The sequence below is a fragment of the Myxocyprinus asiaticus genome, chromosome 41 (assembly GCF_019703515.2).
Source record: "Myxocyprinus asiaticus isolate MX2 ecotype Aquarium Trade chromosome 41, UBuf_Myxa_2, whole genome shotgun sequence".
Lineage (NCBI taxonomy): Eukaryota > Metazoa > Chordata > Actinopteri > Cypriniformes > Catostomidae > Myxocyprinus > Myxocyprinus asiaticus.
Window position 1 is genome coordinate 15,863,068 of NC_059384.1, and position 19,343 is coordinate 15,882,410.

The 19,343-nt window shown below is 35.1% G+C and overlaps 1 protein-coding gene across 2 annotated transcripts; it reads left to right on the forward strand.

Annotated features, from left to right (window-relative positions):
• Nucleotides 1-2,310: 2,310 nt before the first annotated feature.
• LOC127432045 (receptor-type tyrosine-protein kinase FLT3-like) lies at nt 2,311-19,289 on the forward strand. 2 transcript variants are annotated; one of them, XM_051682814.1, is made up of 24 exons: nt 2,311-2,421; nt 2,669-2,760; nt 3,263-3,405; nt 3,609-3,715; nt 3,866-3,983; nt 4,173-4,303; nt 7,361-7,488; nt 7,583-7,721; nt 8,320-8,497; nt 8,577-8,674; nt 8,763-8,868; nt 9,022-9,209; nt 10,466-10,554; nt 10,647-10,779; nt 10,874-10,978; nt 11,075-11,185; nt 11,418-11,574; nt 11,766-11,884; nt 15,190-15,308; nt 15,624-15,746; nt 15,850-15,961; nt 17,278-17,377; nt 17,527-17,632; nt 17,735-19,289. In XM_051682814.1, the coding sequence occupies exons 1-24, from the start codon at nt 2,382-2,384 to the stop codon at nt 17,822-17,824; spliced, it is 2,832 nt and encodes a 943-aa protein (XP_051538774.1). In that variant the 5' UTR covers nt 2,311-2,381; the 3' UTR covers nt 17,825-19,289. The 2 variants fall into 2 exon arrangements, with proteins under 2 accessions (XP_051538774.1, XP_051538775.1); XM_051682815.1 differs by having other exon boundaries at nt 15,624-15,734.
• The last annotated feature ends 54 nt before the right edge of the window (nt 19,290-19,343 follow it).

The following is a 19,343-nucleotide window of genomic DNA, read 5'->3' on the forward strand; positions in this document are numbered from 1 at the left end:
GAGTCGTTAGGGGATTCATTTAAAGCATGCAATCACTGATACTATTTCTCAGAACAAAAGCCTGATATTAGCCTTCGCAATTGGTCTGGGCAGGTGACTTTCTTGTTTGCTTGGAAGTTATATGCACTGAAATACTAAAGTCTATACTGGAAATATCAAGTTGTCTTAATTGAGTATTATTTGAAATGTCAGGTTTTGGGCTCCTATCTTAAATATTTAAGTTCATTGAACTTCATATACTTAAGATTTTAAGTTGTATTTACTCAATTGAGGCTGTGCATTGTGCTTCTTCAACTTCTGTCATTTTCATGTCCCAAGGGTTGATTTGTAAATAAAAATGACAGATTCTTTTTTTATTTATTTAACTTTTGTATCTTTTTTTGTTAAACAATGCTTTCATTAAAACTGACATAATTATTTTTTTCTCTCTCCTCTTTTCACCCCAATTTGGAATGCCCAATTCCAACACCCGCCACGGGTTCACCTCAATCCGGGTGGCGGAGGATGAATCTCAGTTGCCTCTGCTTCTGAGACAGTCAATTTGCACATTTTAACACGTGGCTTGTTGAGCGCGTTACCACGGAGACCTAGTGCATGTGGAGACTCAGGCTATTCTCTGTGGCATCCACGCACAACTCAGCAGGTGCCCCATAAAGAGCCAGAGCCACTTTATAGTGACCACAAGGAGGTTAACCTAACGTGACTCTACCCACCCTAGCAACCGGGCCAATTGGTTGTTTAGGAAGCCTGACTGGATAAAACTGACATTAATAAAACTATACCTTTTTTTTTATTTATTTATTTATTTTATTTTTTTACCATGCCTCAAATGCCATTTATGTGTAGGTTTGAGTGTTTTAGCCTTTTCCTAGACCTATTAAGACCTATTATTATGAAAAGCCATTAGCTATAAAAATACAAATTACTGTTTAAAACTATAATCTAAACAAAGTGAAATAAACATACTTTTTTATATTAACTTTGCGAAAATTATTACTATCAATTTTTCAAAGGTTTTTGAAAAGTGTACTTGTTAACTAAGTCAACAAAATTGTCAGTAAAATATGAGACAAATTATGTTTGAAGAAAACAAATTCAAGGTGAATATAACTTCTGAGCAGAATATTATTATTGAGCATAATTTCCAATCAAGCTGTAATTATGCAAAAAGTGTTCAAATATTATTTAATTGTGTGTATTATTTAATCGAGTGCCATGACTTTTGGGAAAAGTTGACAAAAATGACATTAATCTCATGTGATGCATTTATATACACTGTTGGACATCGTTAGTAGGGAAATAATAATTTAAAAAAAAGATAGTAAGAGTGTTAAAATATATTTTAGTCCACAGTACTAAAAGTGCCCAAACTTAAAGGAACAGTTCACCCAAAAATGAAAATTCTCTCATCCTTTATCACCCTCATGCCATCCCAGATGTGAATGACTTTCTTTCTGTTGGAGAACACAAACAAAGATTTTTAGATGAATATTTCAGCTTTGTAGGTCCATACAATGCAAGTGAATGGTGACCAGAACTTTGAAGGTCCAAAAAGCATATAATGGCAGCATGAAAGTAATCCATATGTCTACAGTGGTTTAATCAATATCTTCAGAAGTGATATGATAGGTGTGGGTGAGAAACTGATCAATATTTAAGTAATTTTTTATTATAAATTCTCCTCTCTAGTAAGTGGCGATATGCACAACGAATGCGAATTGCCAAAAACAAAAGAAACAGAATGTGAAAGTGGAGATTTAGAGAACAAAGGACTTAAATATTGATCTGTCTCTCACCCACACCTATCATATTGCTTCTGAAGATATGGATTAAACCACTGGAGTCTTATGATTACTTTTATGCTGCCTTTATGAGATTTTTTTTTTTAGCTTCAAAGTTCTGGTCACCATTCACTTGCATTGTATGGACCTACAGAGCTGAAATATTTTTCTAAAAATATTCGTTTGTGTTCAGCAGAAGAAAGAAAGTCATGCAGATCTGGGATGGCATGAGGGTGAATAAATGATGAGAGAATTTGTATTTTTGGGTGAACCTAGAACCCAAAGAAACATCTTTGTATGAAAATACATACATAAAAACAACAAAATGTACTTGAAAATATAGACTAATAAAAGCACAGTAGTTGCCTAAATATAGAGGTGTTTTCTTGAAGTTGTTTACAGAGTGATGATGGCCAACCTGATGCATTTCAAGAAGTTCAAACGTCAGTAGAAGTGATTTTTTTGTGTGTGTGTGTCGTGTTGAAGCGAAAGTATTTTGCACCTTATTAAGAAGAAATGCGTCGCGTCATTGAAGTGGAAGTCTTTGCGGGTCTGTTTACTGTCCATTTATGATCAGACAGGATTGAGGAACACACTGTTATGCATTCAAGCGATGCATTTAGGAAAAAGGCTTTTGGTGGTAAGTCAGAAAACTTATTTTCAATTACTCAACAATGAGGAAGGACGTTCATTTATTATTATACATTAATGGGTGTTTTTGTTCAGCTTAATTTACTATTTTATCGCGTAGTAGTAGTAGTAGTTACCGTGATTTAGCTTATCTGATTTGTATTGTATGTATTTATTTAATTATTTAAAGGTGTAGTTTATCGGGTTGCTTTCCGTTTAGTTTGCGTTTCACACATAATTTTTGTCTTGCACCGAAGTGCTGCTCTTGCTGCAGTGGAGCGCTCGAAGCCTTAGCGCAGTGAGAGACGACCCTACAGACACTCATCCCCACTGTGTCACTGATGGATCGGTAAAATCCTCTGATCAGCCCTTCAGTAGCTCACTGTAGCTTTTCTGACAGTAGTTCAGTGTCTCTTTTCAAGCTGACATTTTACCTGCACGCACATATTAGAGATATCTACAGAATAACCATTCAAACAGGTCCATAAATGTGTGTTCTGTTTTACATTATATTGCAAAATTACATTTACCTAGATTTACCTAAGCAGTTGTTTTGTTGATGTTATTGTCAGCTCATCTTCTGTGCAGTTTATTCGTCATAGAGACTCTGTAAGATTCTTTTACATTTCTTAGCAGTAAATAAATGGCAGCTATTAATAAAAGCAGAACTAATAGCTTTACTGAAATTGAAGTAATGACCACAGAGCTTTAAATTGAACTAACTGTCAGACTAATTCTGTTCTGTTCAGTTGTCAGCACTGAAGTTGATGCTGATGAGACTGTTTAAGTTAATGCCATGATCATGGGTTTGTATATCTGTAACTGACAAACTCTGTACGCATGTATTTCAGACCGTAAGATGCACATTAGAAGAGACAGACCTGCTCAGTTCTGACCTTATTAAATTGGGAGTCACTGAGGGACAGACAGCGGACATTTACACAGAATGTCGACAAAACAGCTCAAATGGGTTTAAATGTCTCTGCTACCAAAGGTCTGTCTATATGTGTGTGTGTTGGAGGGATGACGATTGTTAATGGTTAGAATGTATAAATATTCTCTAATACATCTAGCTGATATTCAGGATGTTATTGATGTATTAATGGATCTGTTTAGACACTTGTTTTCTCTAAATTGTTAATTGAATACTATGGGAACTGATCATAACCTTGTATATGTTTTATGTGCTGCCTACAGGGTAAATTTCACTATGCAGCTGTTACAGCACTCTGAGAGAGTTGAAAATGGAACATACACTGTACTCTGTGGCAATCACAGTATTACAGTTGTGCAGTCACCACAAAGTAAGCCAAACGCCCCCTCTCATAAAAGGGAGGCAATACATCTCAACTGAGACTAGCTAAAAATAACAGAAAATAACATAGAGGTATGACCAAACCAATCACTTCACCCTCCTTAAGTTATGTTTCATAGAGTTTCTTTGTTTTCTCTAGGGAGGCCATCAGTCCCAGTGCTCAAAGCTATTGCAAGAGCAGGACAACAAAATACAGCTGATTTAGTTTGTATTTCTGAGGGGAACCCTAAACCAATCATCAAGTGGTATGACAACAGGTAATATAAAGTTCAAGTCTGTTATGGCTTATGAAGTATGTTACTGCTTCTGAAAAGAATGATGTTTATAACCATCCAGTTGTGGTTATATTTGTATGATTTTAAATTTGAACGCATCTTATTAGGTGAATTTATTGCATAACTTGCTGTTATAACTATCTGTGATCCGATTGCTTGTTTTCCATTTAGCACCAAACCAAAGGAAGAAGGGGAAAATAGATGGAATAGGACAGAGAGCAGTTTGCTTAGTTGTCCTGATAGTCCAAAGTGCTGTGCCAGTAATCAGCTGGGGCAAGAATGTTCTGAGGTCTATCATTATGGTATGTATTTAGGGGTCAAGCCCTAAAAGGGTGAAGAACCGTATTGTAATCGTTAGTGTTCTTATTCTTCTTCTTTTTTTTTCTGCCATGGGAGTCTATGGCAGCCCATAGAACCTTTCGCAGGAAAGTTATGAAATGTTGCATACAGCTAGAGGACAATCTGAACTGATAACACAGCAAATTTGGAGTCTGTTACTCAAACCCTTTAGCGCCACCAACAGGTCAGTCTTTCACTCATGTTTACACTAATTACTTTTGAACTGTAAGTCCTAGAGACAAAATTATTTTTCCCCCGATTCCTGAGCTCACGCCGAGTTGAATGCATACCTTGGTTTCGATTTCCGCTCGACTAGATTTTCAGACATTTTGAATTTTAAGGAAATACGTTTTTTTGCAATTCCTCCTACAATTTTGTCCAATTTCCACCAAAATTGTTTTAAAGCGATTGTGAGATAGAGCTACACAAAAGTTATCACTTTTTTTCGATGTTTGAAATCGTTCCTGAGAAATGGCTTCACGAAGCTGACGGCGAGCACGCCATAATGGACTTCATGCTGTATCTTTGACGGATTGTGACAAAACTTGGTATGTGTCATCGCCATCATGCCTTGAGAGCACCTGCAGCGTTTCGCCACACTGCCCCCTACTGGTCAGGAGATAGCAAAAAACGCTATTTTGGCTTATAACTCTTGAACGCTTTGGCCAAAAATGATAAAAATGCTCTCTTTAGATTCAGTGAAACATTCCAAGTCAAACGATACCCAATTTTCCCATGTCGGCCATTTTGGGCGTCGGCCATTTTGAATTTTGTCGCAAAATGTTGTATTTTATGAACGCATTGGCGTATCTTACGAAACTTTGTATGTGTCATCAGGACCATGCCCTGAAGTTGCCTGAGAAGTTTGGGTCTGGCGCCACCTAGTGGTGGATTTTTTTTTTTTTTTAATTTGTGAGTTTATAACTTTTAGTGCCGTTGGTCTATTTTCACAGGATTGGTCTCTTTAAGTTCGGGAGAACTTGCCGAGTGCAATGATACCATATTTGCTATGGTTCGCCTTATAGCCTGTTGCCACTTCGAAAATAGTTCCGAAACTACTTTAGCGAATTACTTCAAAGCCGTTCGTCCGATCGGAATGAAACCACCAAAATAAGAAGTGTCATTAGTAAATTTCTTAAAATAAAAGAGAATTTTTTTTGCTCGTAAATGCCAAAAACAGGCTGATGAATTTTAAAAGTGGCCTCTGCTTTTACGTAAATTGATATAACTCTTAAGTGAAATGAGATATTTTTTACCAAACTTGACACACTTATATAAGGGCTGAACCTGAGAACACACAGAAAAAGTTGCAGGGTTTGGCCATTTGGTGGCGCTATAACAGGGAACAATATGAAAGTGGCTCTAAATATAGAAACATTGGTCCCATTAATTTCAAAATTTGCATGCAATGTCTTTGCATTCAGTGTCTTTGTGGGAGTTGCCATCATTGATCATGAGGACAGTTGCATATATTGAGAAACATGGAGGCCAATCATCAACCAATTTGACACTGAGCACACCAAAATGGACTTGAGGCTGTATGTTTGCATTTTTGTGAGACTGGTCTTTTTAGATTGTGTGGGTCATGCAGAGAACAATGATACCATGGCTGGCCATGATTTTATGTAAATGTTTTTTGTTGCTATTACTCCTATAACATTTGTCCAATCAACATTAAATTGAAATCTGCTGATTACTTACAGACCATGCCTGAAAATATTAGCAAATAGATTTTTGTTATTTAGAATTGTTTCATAACAAATTCGAAAGTACCAAATTTATTAAAAAAAAAAAATTTTTTTTTTAAAATACCAAAGAGGAATTAAGGCTGCTACATTTACTTAGTAAAATGAAAATATTTTAGGACCTTGCCCTGGGGGGTCATTGTGAATTCTGGATGCCCTGTGGCCCTGGAAGCACAATGGCTAAATGTGCTTGCTTGAAATATTTCAATCAATTAGACAAATTGTTTTCAATTAAGTTAGTGTCATGGAAATAATCAATTTTTTTTTTAGTTTAAATTGGATTAAACTAAATATTGCATAGATGTCGTATTGCGTATAACTCTATGGATGTAAAAATTGACTTTTCCCATTTTTTCCAAAAAATCCTACAAAGTGCTTGAGAATACACAAAACAATGTATGCAATAACAAAGTGTGCAGTGTTGCACTTAACACCCTCTGCACAACCTTGAGTATACGCTCTTTATCAATGTTCTAATAGCCAAAAGAGCAAGCACTTTTGTTCTACCGATGATAGAGATTTTAATGTGCAACTGGTACACGCAAATAGAACAGTAGTGTATCTTGAGAAACATGGCCGTAGATGTTTGTTTTTTATCTTTAACTCCTACAGCATTTATCAGAATTCTAACTTAAAATGTGACTCAATGCTTCTTTCGCTGCTCATGCTGCTGATAATTGGCTTGACCCCGGTATTGCTGCTTGCAGCTATATTTTTTATTATTATTATTTTTTTTATTATATATTCAATAATTACATACTTAATGATATTTTGACCAATACACATAAAATATATATACGTTAAAATATACGTTAAAATATACGTTAAAACTTTACATCTCTGTGGTCAATGGGTCATGAGACAAGCAGACATTGTCAGCAATAAGAAGGTCAGCGATATCATCTGTATTTTATTTCATATGAACTTCACTTCTGGATAAAGGAAGATAAAACTAACTTGTTTTAGAGAAGCCTTGTAATTGCCCTTAAATGCCCTCTAATTGTACTTTTTCTATTATTTATTTTATCATCTTATGAACTACAGATCTTGGAATAATGCTGTTTTTATGTCTCATAGTAATAACACGAGTGTATCATGTTAAACAAATGATCATATACTGTACCACAAACTCACAAATTGTGCCATTAAATACTGAACATCCAGAGTGAATATCCTTTAATATTTCATCTTATTTATAATTAAATCAGGTATCAGAGCGAATTGAGAAAAGTTTTGTTGTAGTATGAAAAACCACAGGCATTGTGTTTGATGCAGATCTGAATACGAAGGTGGATGGGCAAAGGGCTCAAATTTTCCTGAAATCTGGTCAATCTTTGCTACTCCGATGCAAACTGGACTCAAGAAGAAGTCCGGAGTTAAGATGGTACTTCAACAACTCTTTGGTAAGACATTTATTAGCTTAAAGAAATATAAAAAAAATATGTATTACGTTTTTGTTAATGCTTTTTTGCATTCATATTTTCTGCCTTGATTCAGGTCAATGGAGTCACATCGCTATATTTTTACAGTTGGATGGAGCTCTTCTCTGTTGAATCAGTTAATGTGACAAATAGTGGAGAGTACATCTGCAAATCGAAACACAACCACACGGTGTCCACCCATGTCAGGGTCTTTGGTAAGTAAAGCCATTGCCCTTTTCTGTTAAAAATATTGGTAACACATTACAGTAAGGCTCCATTCGTTAACATTAGTAAATGCATAAGGAACAAGCAATTAAAAATATATTATTTAAATAATTTATTAATCTTTGTTAATGTTAGTTAATAAAAAATACACTTTTTCATTGTTAGTTCATGTAAGTTCATAGTGCATTAACTAATGTTAACATACACAACTTTTGATTTTAAAAATGTATAACTATATGTTGAAATTGGCATTAACTAAGATTAAAAAAATGCTGTAAAAGTATTGTTCATTGTTAGTTCATGCCAACTAATGTTGTTAACTAATCTTAACAAATGGAACCTCATATTAAAGTGTTACCAAAATATTTTTTTCATGCAAAGATGTCTGTGCTACAGATACCTCCCACATAACTTCAGAAAACACAATGGGCAGTACATTTAAAGCAATTGCATGGATATCTCAAATATTACTAATGTGTTATATTTGTTAATGTTTACAACATGAAAATAGAGAGAATTATTTCTAGTGCAAACAGTAATGAAAGTGATATTTTTGCCTCTCTTCTGATGGCGACCCTTCCTTGACAGAAAACGACAAAATCGACATATTGCAGTTGAATGCGAACAACAGCATTCTAGCACAAAATAAGGCAAGCTTCTGCTTCCAGGCTCTGGTGTTCTCCTACCCAAAAGCCCAGTGCCACTGGATTACACCAAATCAAACCAAAATAGAGTGCATAGAGACTCATTACCATCATCATAAGAGGTATGTTCATTGTGCAATACATTTTAACTGCAAGCAATAGAGTTCTTTGTTGTGTTTACTTTGTTCTTTCTTTATATAGTACTTTTAAGTTTTGTAACCCTGAACCAGGACAGTATCAAATGAAAATAGAAACTCAAGAACATAGTGTCATAAGGAATATGTCTCTTTGCATATCAGGTGAGTGATCATAAACATTTTAATATTGGAGAGATGAATATGCGACAGAACAAGATGTTAACAATGATAAAAAATTATTACTTTGCAGACATTCCTAAAATTAAAATAATCAAAGATTGGAACATTACCACTTGCAAGACTCAAAGCTCCACACCTGTGGCTCTGTCTTGGAAAATCTGCCCATCACATGCTAAGTAAGGGATTGACTTTGAGGTGCAAAGCTAACATAAGGCAAAGATTTAAAATCATGTTTATACAAGAAATGCATGATCTAATCCTTGCATGCTTATATACTGTATGATGCCACGGTTACCAAATGATGCTGAATTCTATGTATATTTTCACAGATGCATTGATCCTGAGGACTGGAATGAGATGCCCATTGCCCCCTCCAAATTCCTAGACTCTGATCAGTTCTGTCAGAAGAAGACTGTCTTTACCAGAACACGCTCTAACAGAGAGGACCATCTTATCAAATGCTGCATGACAAACATAGCAGGAACTCATTGCAGTGAACAAATACTACTGCAAACAAGTATGTCCAAACCCCCAACTGAATAATCCTGAAGATGTTTCACAATTGATATTAGCTTTAATATCTATGGTTTCCTATTTTCTTAACATGAAAGTGATGAGTCGCCACAAAGAGTAGATATAACCATACTTTTCTTAAAGGAATATTCCAGGTTCAATACAAGTTAAGCTGAATCAACAGCATTTGCGGCATAATGTTGATTACCACAAAAAATAATTTTGACTCCACCTTCTTTTCTTTAAAACAGGCAAAAATCTGGGTTTCAGTGAGGCACTTACAATAGAAGTGAATGGGGCCAATCTGTAAACGTTAAAATACTCAGTGTTTCAAAAGTATAGCCACAAAACATACAGTAAACAATATGTGTGTAAATAAAGTTTGATAAAATTGCTTACTAACCTTTTCTGTGTAAAGTTATAGCCAATTTTACAACTTCATTGCCATGGCAATGTAATGTCAACAAACCTTAAAACCCTAAAGTGACTGTAAAATTACGATTTAAACAACTTTACAGCTTAAATAATACATGAGTTTTAACAGAAGAATTAATGTAAGTGCTTTTATACAATTATAAGCTTCACATTTCTGCCTTTTAACCCTTCAAAAATTGGCCCCATTCACTTCCATTGTAAGTGTCTCACTATAACCTCGATTTTTGCTTTTTTTAAAGAAGAGGGGACGAGTCTAAATTAATTTTTGTGGTAGTCAACATTATCCCACAAATGCTGTCGATTAAGCTTAACTTGTATTGAATCCGGAATATTCCTTTAAGCAACATAATTCTGGGAATACTAGTTGCAGCACTAATAATGTGTGTGTCCAAAACTGAGTAGTTCTTGCTTTGAAAAGATACTGGTGAAGGAGTCCATCCAGACCAGTGTTTTAAACATCTGACAAAGCTAGCCCTGTGTTTTCAATAATTAGCCAATTAATAATTCAAAATCATATTTCTAGTCGCTTTTTGTTTTATCCTTCCTCGTTTTGTAAGTCACTTTGGATAAAAGTGTCTGATAGTTGAATAAATGTAAATCTTTGAGCCTTTGTAATAAAGGACAATTCGCTGTGAATGTTAGCTCATTAAACAACCCTGATTTTATGTTCAAACATGGTTGCAGCTTTTGAATTGCATCAATTTTGTTCTGAAAGCAAGCTTAGAATATATGTCATAAAATGATCTAGTAATACTGTAAATGTGACCCAATATAGCACACTAACCAGTGCAGTTAATTGTAAATTGCCTCTCTGTTCCCCCACAGACTCCTACATGGATTACGTGATTTACTTTGTGCTCATCATTGTACTACTTCTGGTCATCTTTGCCTTAATCATCTTCATCAGAATTAAGGTAAACCTGTGCCTGCCTGTCTGGCTGACAACACATTCAAAATCATAAACCTTACCTCCTGAAACACACACTATCCCTTGTTTGTTACACAGAAGCCTGTGTACCAGAGCCAGATCCAGATGATTCAGATTGTCGGACCCAACGACAATGACTACATATACATTGACTTCAGGGACTTTAAGTATGACCCCAAATGGGAATTTCCACGAGAGAATCTGGAGCTTGGTAAACACCACAGGGAACCTATTCTTGACTTTTCACGAACATGCTGTATATAGCCTATTCAATTTTATGAATTCTTTGTCTGTGCTTTCCAAAGGAAAAGAACTTGGGTCTGGTGCTTTTGGGATGGTTGTGCAGGCGACAGCGTATGGAATCAGCAAGCCAGGAATTTCTATTCAGGTAGCAGTTAAAATGCTAAAGGGTAAGTTTTGAAATGGATCAATTGTGTATGTCATTGGCATTTTGGAATATGATAGCAAACTGAGAGGTATGTATTATTAATGTGTGGATCAAACAGAGAAGCACCAGGTAGTGGAGAAGGAAGCTCTGATGTCTGAACTGAAAATGTTGACTCATATTGGACACCATGAAAACATTGTCAACTTGCTTGGGGCTTGCACGGGCTCAGGTAAGATTTGGAGAACTCATGGGTTTCTGAATATGTTCTGAGGTCTGCCAAAGGCACTTATTTTAAAGGGATAGTTCACCCAAAAATGAAAATTCAAATGAAATTTAGTGGGAGCTCATGTTGTCCCAAACCTGCATGACTTTCTTTCTTTCGTGCACACAAAAAAACAAGATTGCGGATTGCGTAAGATTGTGTAAGATTACTTCAGATGTTGTTTTTTTTTAATTCACAGGTCCCATTTACCTGATCTTCCAATATTGCTGTAATGGAGATCTCCTGAACTACCTGAAGAGCAACAGAGAGCATTTTCACAAATATCTGACTGATGCTTTCAACAGGGACAGATTCCGAGGCCTTTACCACAACTTCCAGCAGAAGAGAAACTCCAGGTTTGCATGTATCCACGAAGAAGTGAATTACATTTATTACTGGCCTTTTAGAGAAAAACCCATGTGAAACGGGGGAAATGAATATATTGTACTTAAGGGGAACTGTTACTGTTAAGGTGTACACAAATGGATAACCTGTGCATTTACTGTAAAAGACTGTGTTTCTCTCTCTCCTTCGTGTATCTCCATAGTGAGTTTGTTGAGCTTAGTGACAGCCCGCGCTTGCACATTGACACAACTCCTGTATCCAAAGGACAGGAGAATGAGGCACTGCTCAGTCCCAGCATCAGCTCAGTGTCTACTATTGAGGGTAGGTGGAAAAACAAGAATGTACAGAAAATGTAACCAAAGACACTTTAAGGCAAATCAGTTAACTCGCTAGCCATGTTGGCAATGCCCCACGACAGATATTTTCTATGTAGACAATAGGCATGCTGAGAATTAGCACTCAAGGTTGCATTTTCCCTCATTTATTAATTTTTTACTCCATTGATGGTTAAGTTTAGAGTTGGGGTTTGGGTTAATGTGTAGAGTTAATAAATTAAGCATTCCTGTTGACTGTATAAGGGGTTTTCAAACCAAGTCTGTGCAAAATGTTCATAAATGTTAAAAAGTCCAAACATTGACATTATTGTCATTTCAGTTTAATCAAATTGTTCCTCTTCAGGTTTATACATTTAACATTACCCCATTATTGGGTAGAAAAACGATACACTGTCAACATACTACTATGTAGGCTATATTTTCCAAATAATTAGGGATGTTCATATATGAAGGCCTTCATGAATACCGATAAAAAAAAAGATATACTGTATATAGATCGATCAGCCACAACATTAAAACCACCTGCCTAATATTGTGTAGGTCCCCCTCATACGGTTATCTGAGTTACCGTAGACCAGTCTGGCCATTCTCTGTTGATCTCTCTCACCAACAAGATGTTTCCATCCGTAGAACTGACACTCACTGGATGTTTTTTGTTTTTGGCACCATTCGGAATAAATTTTAGAGACTGTTGTTTGTGAAAATCCCAGGAGATCAGCAGTTACAGAAAAACTCAAACCAGTTGGTGCCAGACGGGCTCTAGAATTTACTCTGAACACATCAGTGAGCATCAGTTCTACGGATGGAAACACCTTGTTGATGAGAGTGATCAATGGCCAGACTGGTTCGAACTGACAAAGTCTACAGTAACTCAGAAGAATAGCATCTCAGAATGCTATTCTGAGATGCGGGTTGGCACTGTTTTGGCGGCACGTGGGGGACATAGACAATATTAGGCAGGTGGTTTTAATGTTGTGGCTGATCGGTGTGTATAACCCATAAAGGCACAAAAGGTACAGAAGCTATTTTATTGTTCTAACAATACATAATTTCTATTGAACATGGATTGAATCTGTTGAACACGTGACAGGCCAAAACGAAAAATAAATACAAGATAAATAAAATACAACATGATGGTTTTCTTTGGGGGAAAAGGTTATTTTAAACTTCTAAAAAAATTGCACTCTTATTTTTGCAGTTTTAAACAATAGAACTCATATTTGACATATTATAATAAAACATTACAATTTCATATCCGAAATTATTATATTTGACATTCTTTACTTTTTTGGATTTGATTTATTTTGGTACACTGTAAATACTAATACTTATCTTAAATTAAAAAAAAATTACAAAAAAGTTAATTACTCAACTTAAGCTTACATTTTTACTATTCTTAATAGTGTTAATTAAGTTACTGTTACTCTCTAAATACTAAAGTTGTCATTAATAAAAACATTTTTTGGTCCTAATTAAACTGCACCTGAAATGTAACATTTTGAAAGTCCTAACTCAAATATATGCGCTCTTTAAACTTTGGCTTCGAGAAATTGTAAAATTGCGGCTGTGTGGAATACTCATAAGCCCTTGTACTTGAGTAAATTATGTATGTTTGGTCAAAAAAAGGGAACTTATGTTGAAAAGTCATAATTGTTATTTAAAAATGTATATATACTGTAAGTTCAATTCTTATGACTATTGTTTTTTTTTTTTTTGTTGTAGCTGGTTGATAGTTATGCTTTGTGTGAAGTCACCATTAGGGTGATTAGTGTAACCTCTGGTGAAGTGGGGACCTGTAAGATTTAAGCCATTCTTCTTTACTAAGTTGTATTTTACAAAAGTGCAGATTTATGTACACTAAGAAGTACTGAGGAGCAACCAATGTGCCATATGGCTAACCAAAATTCCACTCTCCATTCCCTTATACTATATAAGACATGCTTTAACTTAAATTTAAATAATTAAATAAAAACAATGATGTTTACTTGTAACTAGTTAATAGTACTTCAAAAATTAAGTTCAGTTTACTTGAGCCAAATAAGTAAGTTTACTTAGTAAAAGCATGCAAACCGATTGCCTTGAAAAATCTAAGGTCCACTAATTCGATTTTAAAGTGTAGGTATCTTTATATTACACAAAGAAAAATTATTATAAACTTAATATGATGTAATAATTTGCATAATTAATTACAAATAAACCATTGGTTTTTCATATCAGTGTTTTAATACTTATGCATAAGCATTCAAATGCAGATATGAAAAAACGATGGTTTATATTGGCAGTTTATAACTATGGTTATAGCCGATGATCCTGACAGATACTATTTTAATAATTTCTTTTGGCTTTATTACAATAATAATAAACAGTAAAAGCTCATTATTTAAATTGTTTTTATAATATCAAACTTAATATATTAAAATGAATTTTTCTCTGGTCTTTATACACAAAAATTCACAGCGACCTTATTATTTTTAGGAGGGGGTCCCTCGCAAGGTGATAGTCATATTTGGGGGTTCTTGGTATCAAAAGGTTTGAAAACCCCTGGACTGTATTACATCATTTACAACTAAAAACAACTCACTTTTAAACTCTCTTTTGGTGCCCCTTTGTGGACATTTCACCCGAAAACTGGAACTCACACGTGAACATACATTAAAAAACACTTCGGCCACCGGGGGAAATAGTTTCGATTTTGGTAAGGACAGACTGAATTCAGCAGAAGATTCGACCTACTGTCGCTGAATTCACATTAAGATCAGTCTGCTGAAACTGCTTTTTTTTTCACCAAAAATTGAGACTTTTGAAAATGCACTCTATTACCAGATATTTTGAAAAACCGTGACATTAGGAAACAGAAAATGACGTTTTCAACCAAAAAATTTATTGTTGCCATGACCATAGAGATTATTCATAACCTCATGATTGTTCTTGTTCAAACAGATGTCCAAATTCGTCCAAAACTCACTCTTTAACAACATGAAACCTATCTATGTTTTAACACAGGATTTAATTATTTTGGATATCATGCAGTGGCATAGAATAATCAAGTATAGCCAAATCTATGCCCTTGATATCATGGTATTGGGAGAAAATGGGAAATGTCAAGTTTTTATCAATTTCTTCATCATTTTAGCTTGGTTTCATGAATTGGACCATAAACACATCCATATATTTCATATATCAAATATTTTTTCATGTTTTCACTTAAAGATTTCATGAAGCAAATTAGAAATGTCCCTTTGTCTTTTCTGGAGTCAGTGGACTGAATCTTATTGTTTTGAATCTGTGAAGAAATGCTTGCATGTGATGATGAAATTCAAGAAGAGGAACTTCAGAGTCTCACCTATGATGACCTGCTGAGTTTCTCTTTTCAAGTTGCAAAAGGCATGGAGTTTCTGTCTGCTAAAAATGTAAGCTGATCTTTCAGATCATCAAACAATTTCCACTTTTTGCAGTTCCACAGAGATAAAAGCAGCAGCTTTATTCTTAAACTCATCTTTTATATTTTTTCATGATATCTCTTAAGAGCATGACACAACCCAGAACAGCATGTTTCCTTATCACAGTCAGAGTTTTTTTCAGAATGTTTTAAATTTTAAAGATAAATAGACATAGACACTGAATGTTTTCTTATGAGAAAGAGTGCTTCGTTTCTTGATGTGCATTAATCTTGGTTCATATGGTCAAGATAATAATGCTTTCAGTGAACAATTTTCTACCTACAGTGTATCCATAGAGACTTGGCAGCCCGAAATGTTTTGGTGACAAATTGCAGACAGGTGAAGATTGGTGACTTTGGCCTCGCTAGAGACATTGAAAATGACTCCAACTATATTGTAAGAGGAAATGTGGGTATTTTTGTGTGCATATGTGATGTAATTGTCTTGATATGACTAGTAAGTATGGTCTTCATGTAATTGTTCAGTATTCTTAATTGTTAACATTTTGCAGGTGCGCTTGCCTGTGAAGTGGATGGCTCCTGAGAGTATTTTCAAAGGGATGTACACAATGCAAAGTGATGTCTGGGCCTATGGCATTCTGCTATGGGAAATCTTTTCTCTGGGTATCTTTCTCTCTGACATTATCTTTCTTATACATTGATCTTTAAAGTTCATTATTAAGGTATACACTCACTGAGCACTTTATTAGGAACACTATGGTCTTAATAAAGTTCCCGACGTGGTCTTCTGCTGTTGTGGACCATCTGCCTCTAGGTTCGACGTGTTGTGCATTCTGAGATGCTATTCTACTCTCTACAATTGTACAGAGTGGTTATCTGAGTTACGGTAACCTTTCTGTCAGTTCAAACCAGTCTGGCCATTCTCTGTTGACCTCTCTCACCAGCCAGGTGTTTCCGTCCGCAGAACAGCTGCTCACTGGATGTTTTTGTTTTGTGGCACCATTCTGAGTAAACTCTAAAGACTGTTGTGCGTGAAAATCCCAGAAGATCAGCAGTTACAGAAAAACTCAAACCAGCCCTCCTGGCACCATCATTCATGCCACGGTCGAAATCACTGAGATCACATTTTTTTTAATGTGAACATTAACTGAAGCTCCTTATCCGTATCCACATGATTTTATGCATTGCACTGCTGTCACATGATTGGCTGATTAGATAATCACATGAATACGTAGGTGTACAGGTGTTTATAATAAAGTGCTCAGTGAGTGTAGGGTCTAAATACAAGTTTAACTCTTTGAACAGCATATTGTATGTAAAATAAATAAATAAATAAATTGTTGTTTGCTGTAATGCACTTAAAATGGAAGTCTATGGGGCAAAGCATTGCACAGGGATAAACATTAAAATAAACACAGTTTCCAAAATATTGTAACCTTAAACAGTAGGCATGTTAATATAAAACTAGTGTAATAAAATTGCTTGTTAACCTTGCAAATTTACATTCAATATTTCAACAACTGTCATGAAAATGTAAAGCCAGTAAACCTGGTATGCACAAGGATACCAGAAAGGTACATACCTGAAATAACACATACTGTAGTTTCATCTGCCTAGATCAGTTGTTCCACTGTAAAAATTATGATTTAGACAACATCACAGCTCAAATAAGACACATTTTTTGTACAGAATAATAATAAATAATTAAGTGCTTTACAATAAAATTGTGTATTGTAAAACTGTACATTTCTGCTTTTACACCCTCTGAAATGCATTGCCCCATAGACTTCCATTGTAAGTGCCATACTGTAAACATATATTTAGATTGTTTTTATAAAAAGATGTTTCTAAAACTTTTACAAGATTCTGTTGATAGAGCTTAACTAGTTTTGAACCCAGAAAATTCCTGATTCAACATATAAAAGCACACAAATATATTTTGTTTGTTATTTTACTCACTTGAAATTAATCTCTTTCAGGAGTCACCCCATATCCTGGTATAACTGTAAATAATACATTCTATACAATGATAGAAAGTGGGTATCACATGGAGCAGCCCTTTTATGCATCAGAATCTGTGTAAGTGCTATTATTGTTAATGAAAAATCCAATTCAGATTCAGAAATACCCTTTTTATTCTGGGTTTAATTGTGCACATTTTGAACATAATCTACTGTTGACATAATATATTCACAACAACTTGACTTGTTTGTTTGTTTCACCTTTAGATACAATGCGATGCGTCGCTGCTGGTCAATGGATCCAGTAGACCGACCCTGTTTTTCCAAGCTTGTGGTCTTCATGCAAAAGGAGTTGGCTGCTTTGGAAGAGAGGGTGACTGCTTATGTTAAAGATATTACAAATGTTTTAACATTGCTGGCTGATGATAGTAAAGAAACCCTTGTATTGCATTCTTACTGTGATATCTGTTTGCAGCTCTATTACAATGCTGGAGGATACAGTCAGAGTGACTTAATTTATCAGAATGCTAAACTGGTAACCCCTGACCCTACATTGATGGACTGAAGACAAGATGTCTGTAAGACATCGCCGGTGAACTCATCCTCCAACACAGCAAATACAGATGAAGGCAAAGCAATGGAGGTTAGGAGTTCAAACCAGGAGTTTACAATTATGTCTGGATGCTCTGGCATTGGAACAAAAAACATCAGCAAGTTTTGTTCAGCACATGCTTCCATAAATAATTTATTTCATATCCAGTATACATTATTGTTGGAATTGCAATGATTCATTCATGTAGATGTTTTCAAGGCTAATAATTGGCAATAACAAGTATTCTGAAATGTTCCATTTATTAACTTAAATGTACAGTGACTTCATTTTGGGCTCTTCAGAAGGGTGTGAGTGTAAATGCTGTAATTAATCAGTAATATTTTTATATGTTGTTTCGTGCACCAAGCTGCCAGTAAATTGCACCATTTGCTTTCCTATAAATGCTGAGATAATGATCCTTCTTTCATAAACTTATACCAGTATTACAGTAAGCTTTTTAGACAATTGTTGATTCTAGAAATATGAGCTTGGAAATTATGAATATGTTTTTAAAAGATAGGTATTTTTGGCTGTGTCTCACATTATGAAATTGTTTGATTTTGCTAACTTTTTAACTCAGTTTTTTTTAACTGTCCTTTGACTTTTATTGTTTAATCATTACTTTTGACATATTATATGTCAGTTTATCAATTATTAACAAGGATATTCCACAGTATGCTTTTTCATGCAGTGTCATTGTGACACAAATGTAATATTGCTCATTTGTCCTGATATTCTAGACACAATGATGAGTATAGCATTCAGTAAAGTATAACAGTACAGAACTTAACCATATGGCAAAAATCAGCGAACTAAAAATATTCACACCCTCTTAGCCTGCTGTTCAGGTTAAACATGCTTAACTTTTTCACATCATTGCCTATAAAGTGATAATGGGATAAAATAGTGATGGCAGTTGCTATTCTCCTTGCATTTGGGAGCATTGGCTCACACAAACCACTTTTTAAATCAGTTCTTAGGTAGGATGGTAACTATAAGATGCCAAAAAGCAAATAAAAAATACAAATGTAAAACAAGTTCAATCTTAGCCTATAATTCTTTGTTATTTCAGAGTGTTACAGAGGCCTATGGCTTACTGTTAAATGCAAGCCCACAGAAGGTGGCGCGATAGAGCCCCTATTGAGACTCTATTCCCTGAACATCTCAGGGAATAGAGTGATGAAACTGTGATAAAAAATAAAATAAAATAAAAAAATTGGGCTCATCAGCTTTGTGGCTTAATATGAAGAAGCATATCAGCTTAGACATTGACAACCTTCATCATCACATTAAGTATCCAACAATAGTCTATTCTTAAAAGGTTTTAGCTGAACAGTTTATAATTTCAACCCGCATGACTGCTCGAGTTTTTGGTGACTTGCCTTACCCCAACGGACATTGACCTTGTGCAATATTGGCTTTTGCCATTTCCATTACATTTTGTAGAGGACACGCTTGAGTCATGGACATAATCGTTGTAAATGCTCTCACA

Bases quoted from the DNA above. Each gene is read 5' to 3' on its own strand.
- LOC127432045 (XM_051682814.1), top strand. From the start codon at position 2,382: ATGCATTCAAGCGATGCATTTAGGAAAAAGGCTTTTGGTG. The intron at 3,984-4,172 runs GTAATATAAAGT...TTTTCCATTTAG, and splicing joins ATCAAGTGGTATGACAACAG to CACCAAACCAAAGGAAGAAG. The intron at 15,747-15,849 runs GTGGGTATTTTT...AACATTTTGCAG, and splicing joins ACTATATTGTAAGAGGAAAT to GTGCGCTTGCCTGTGAAGTG.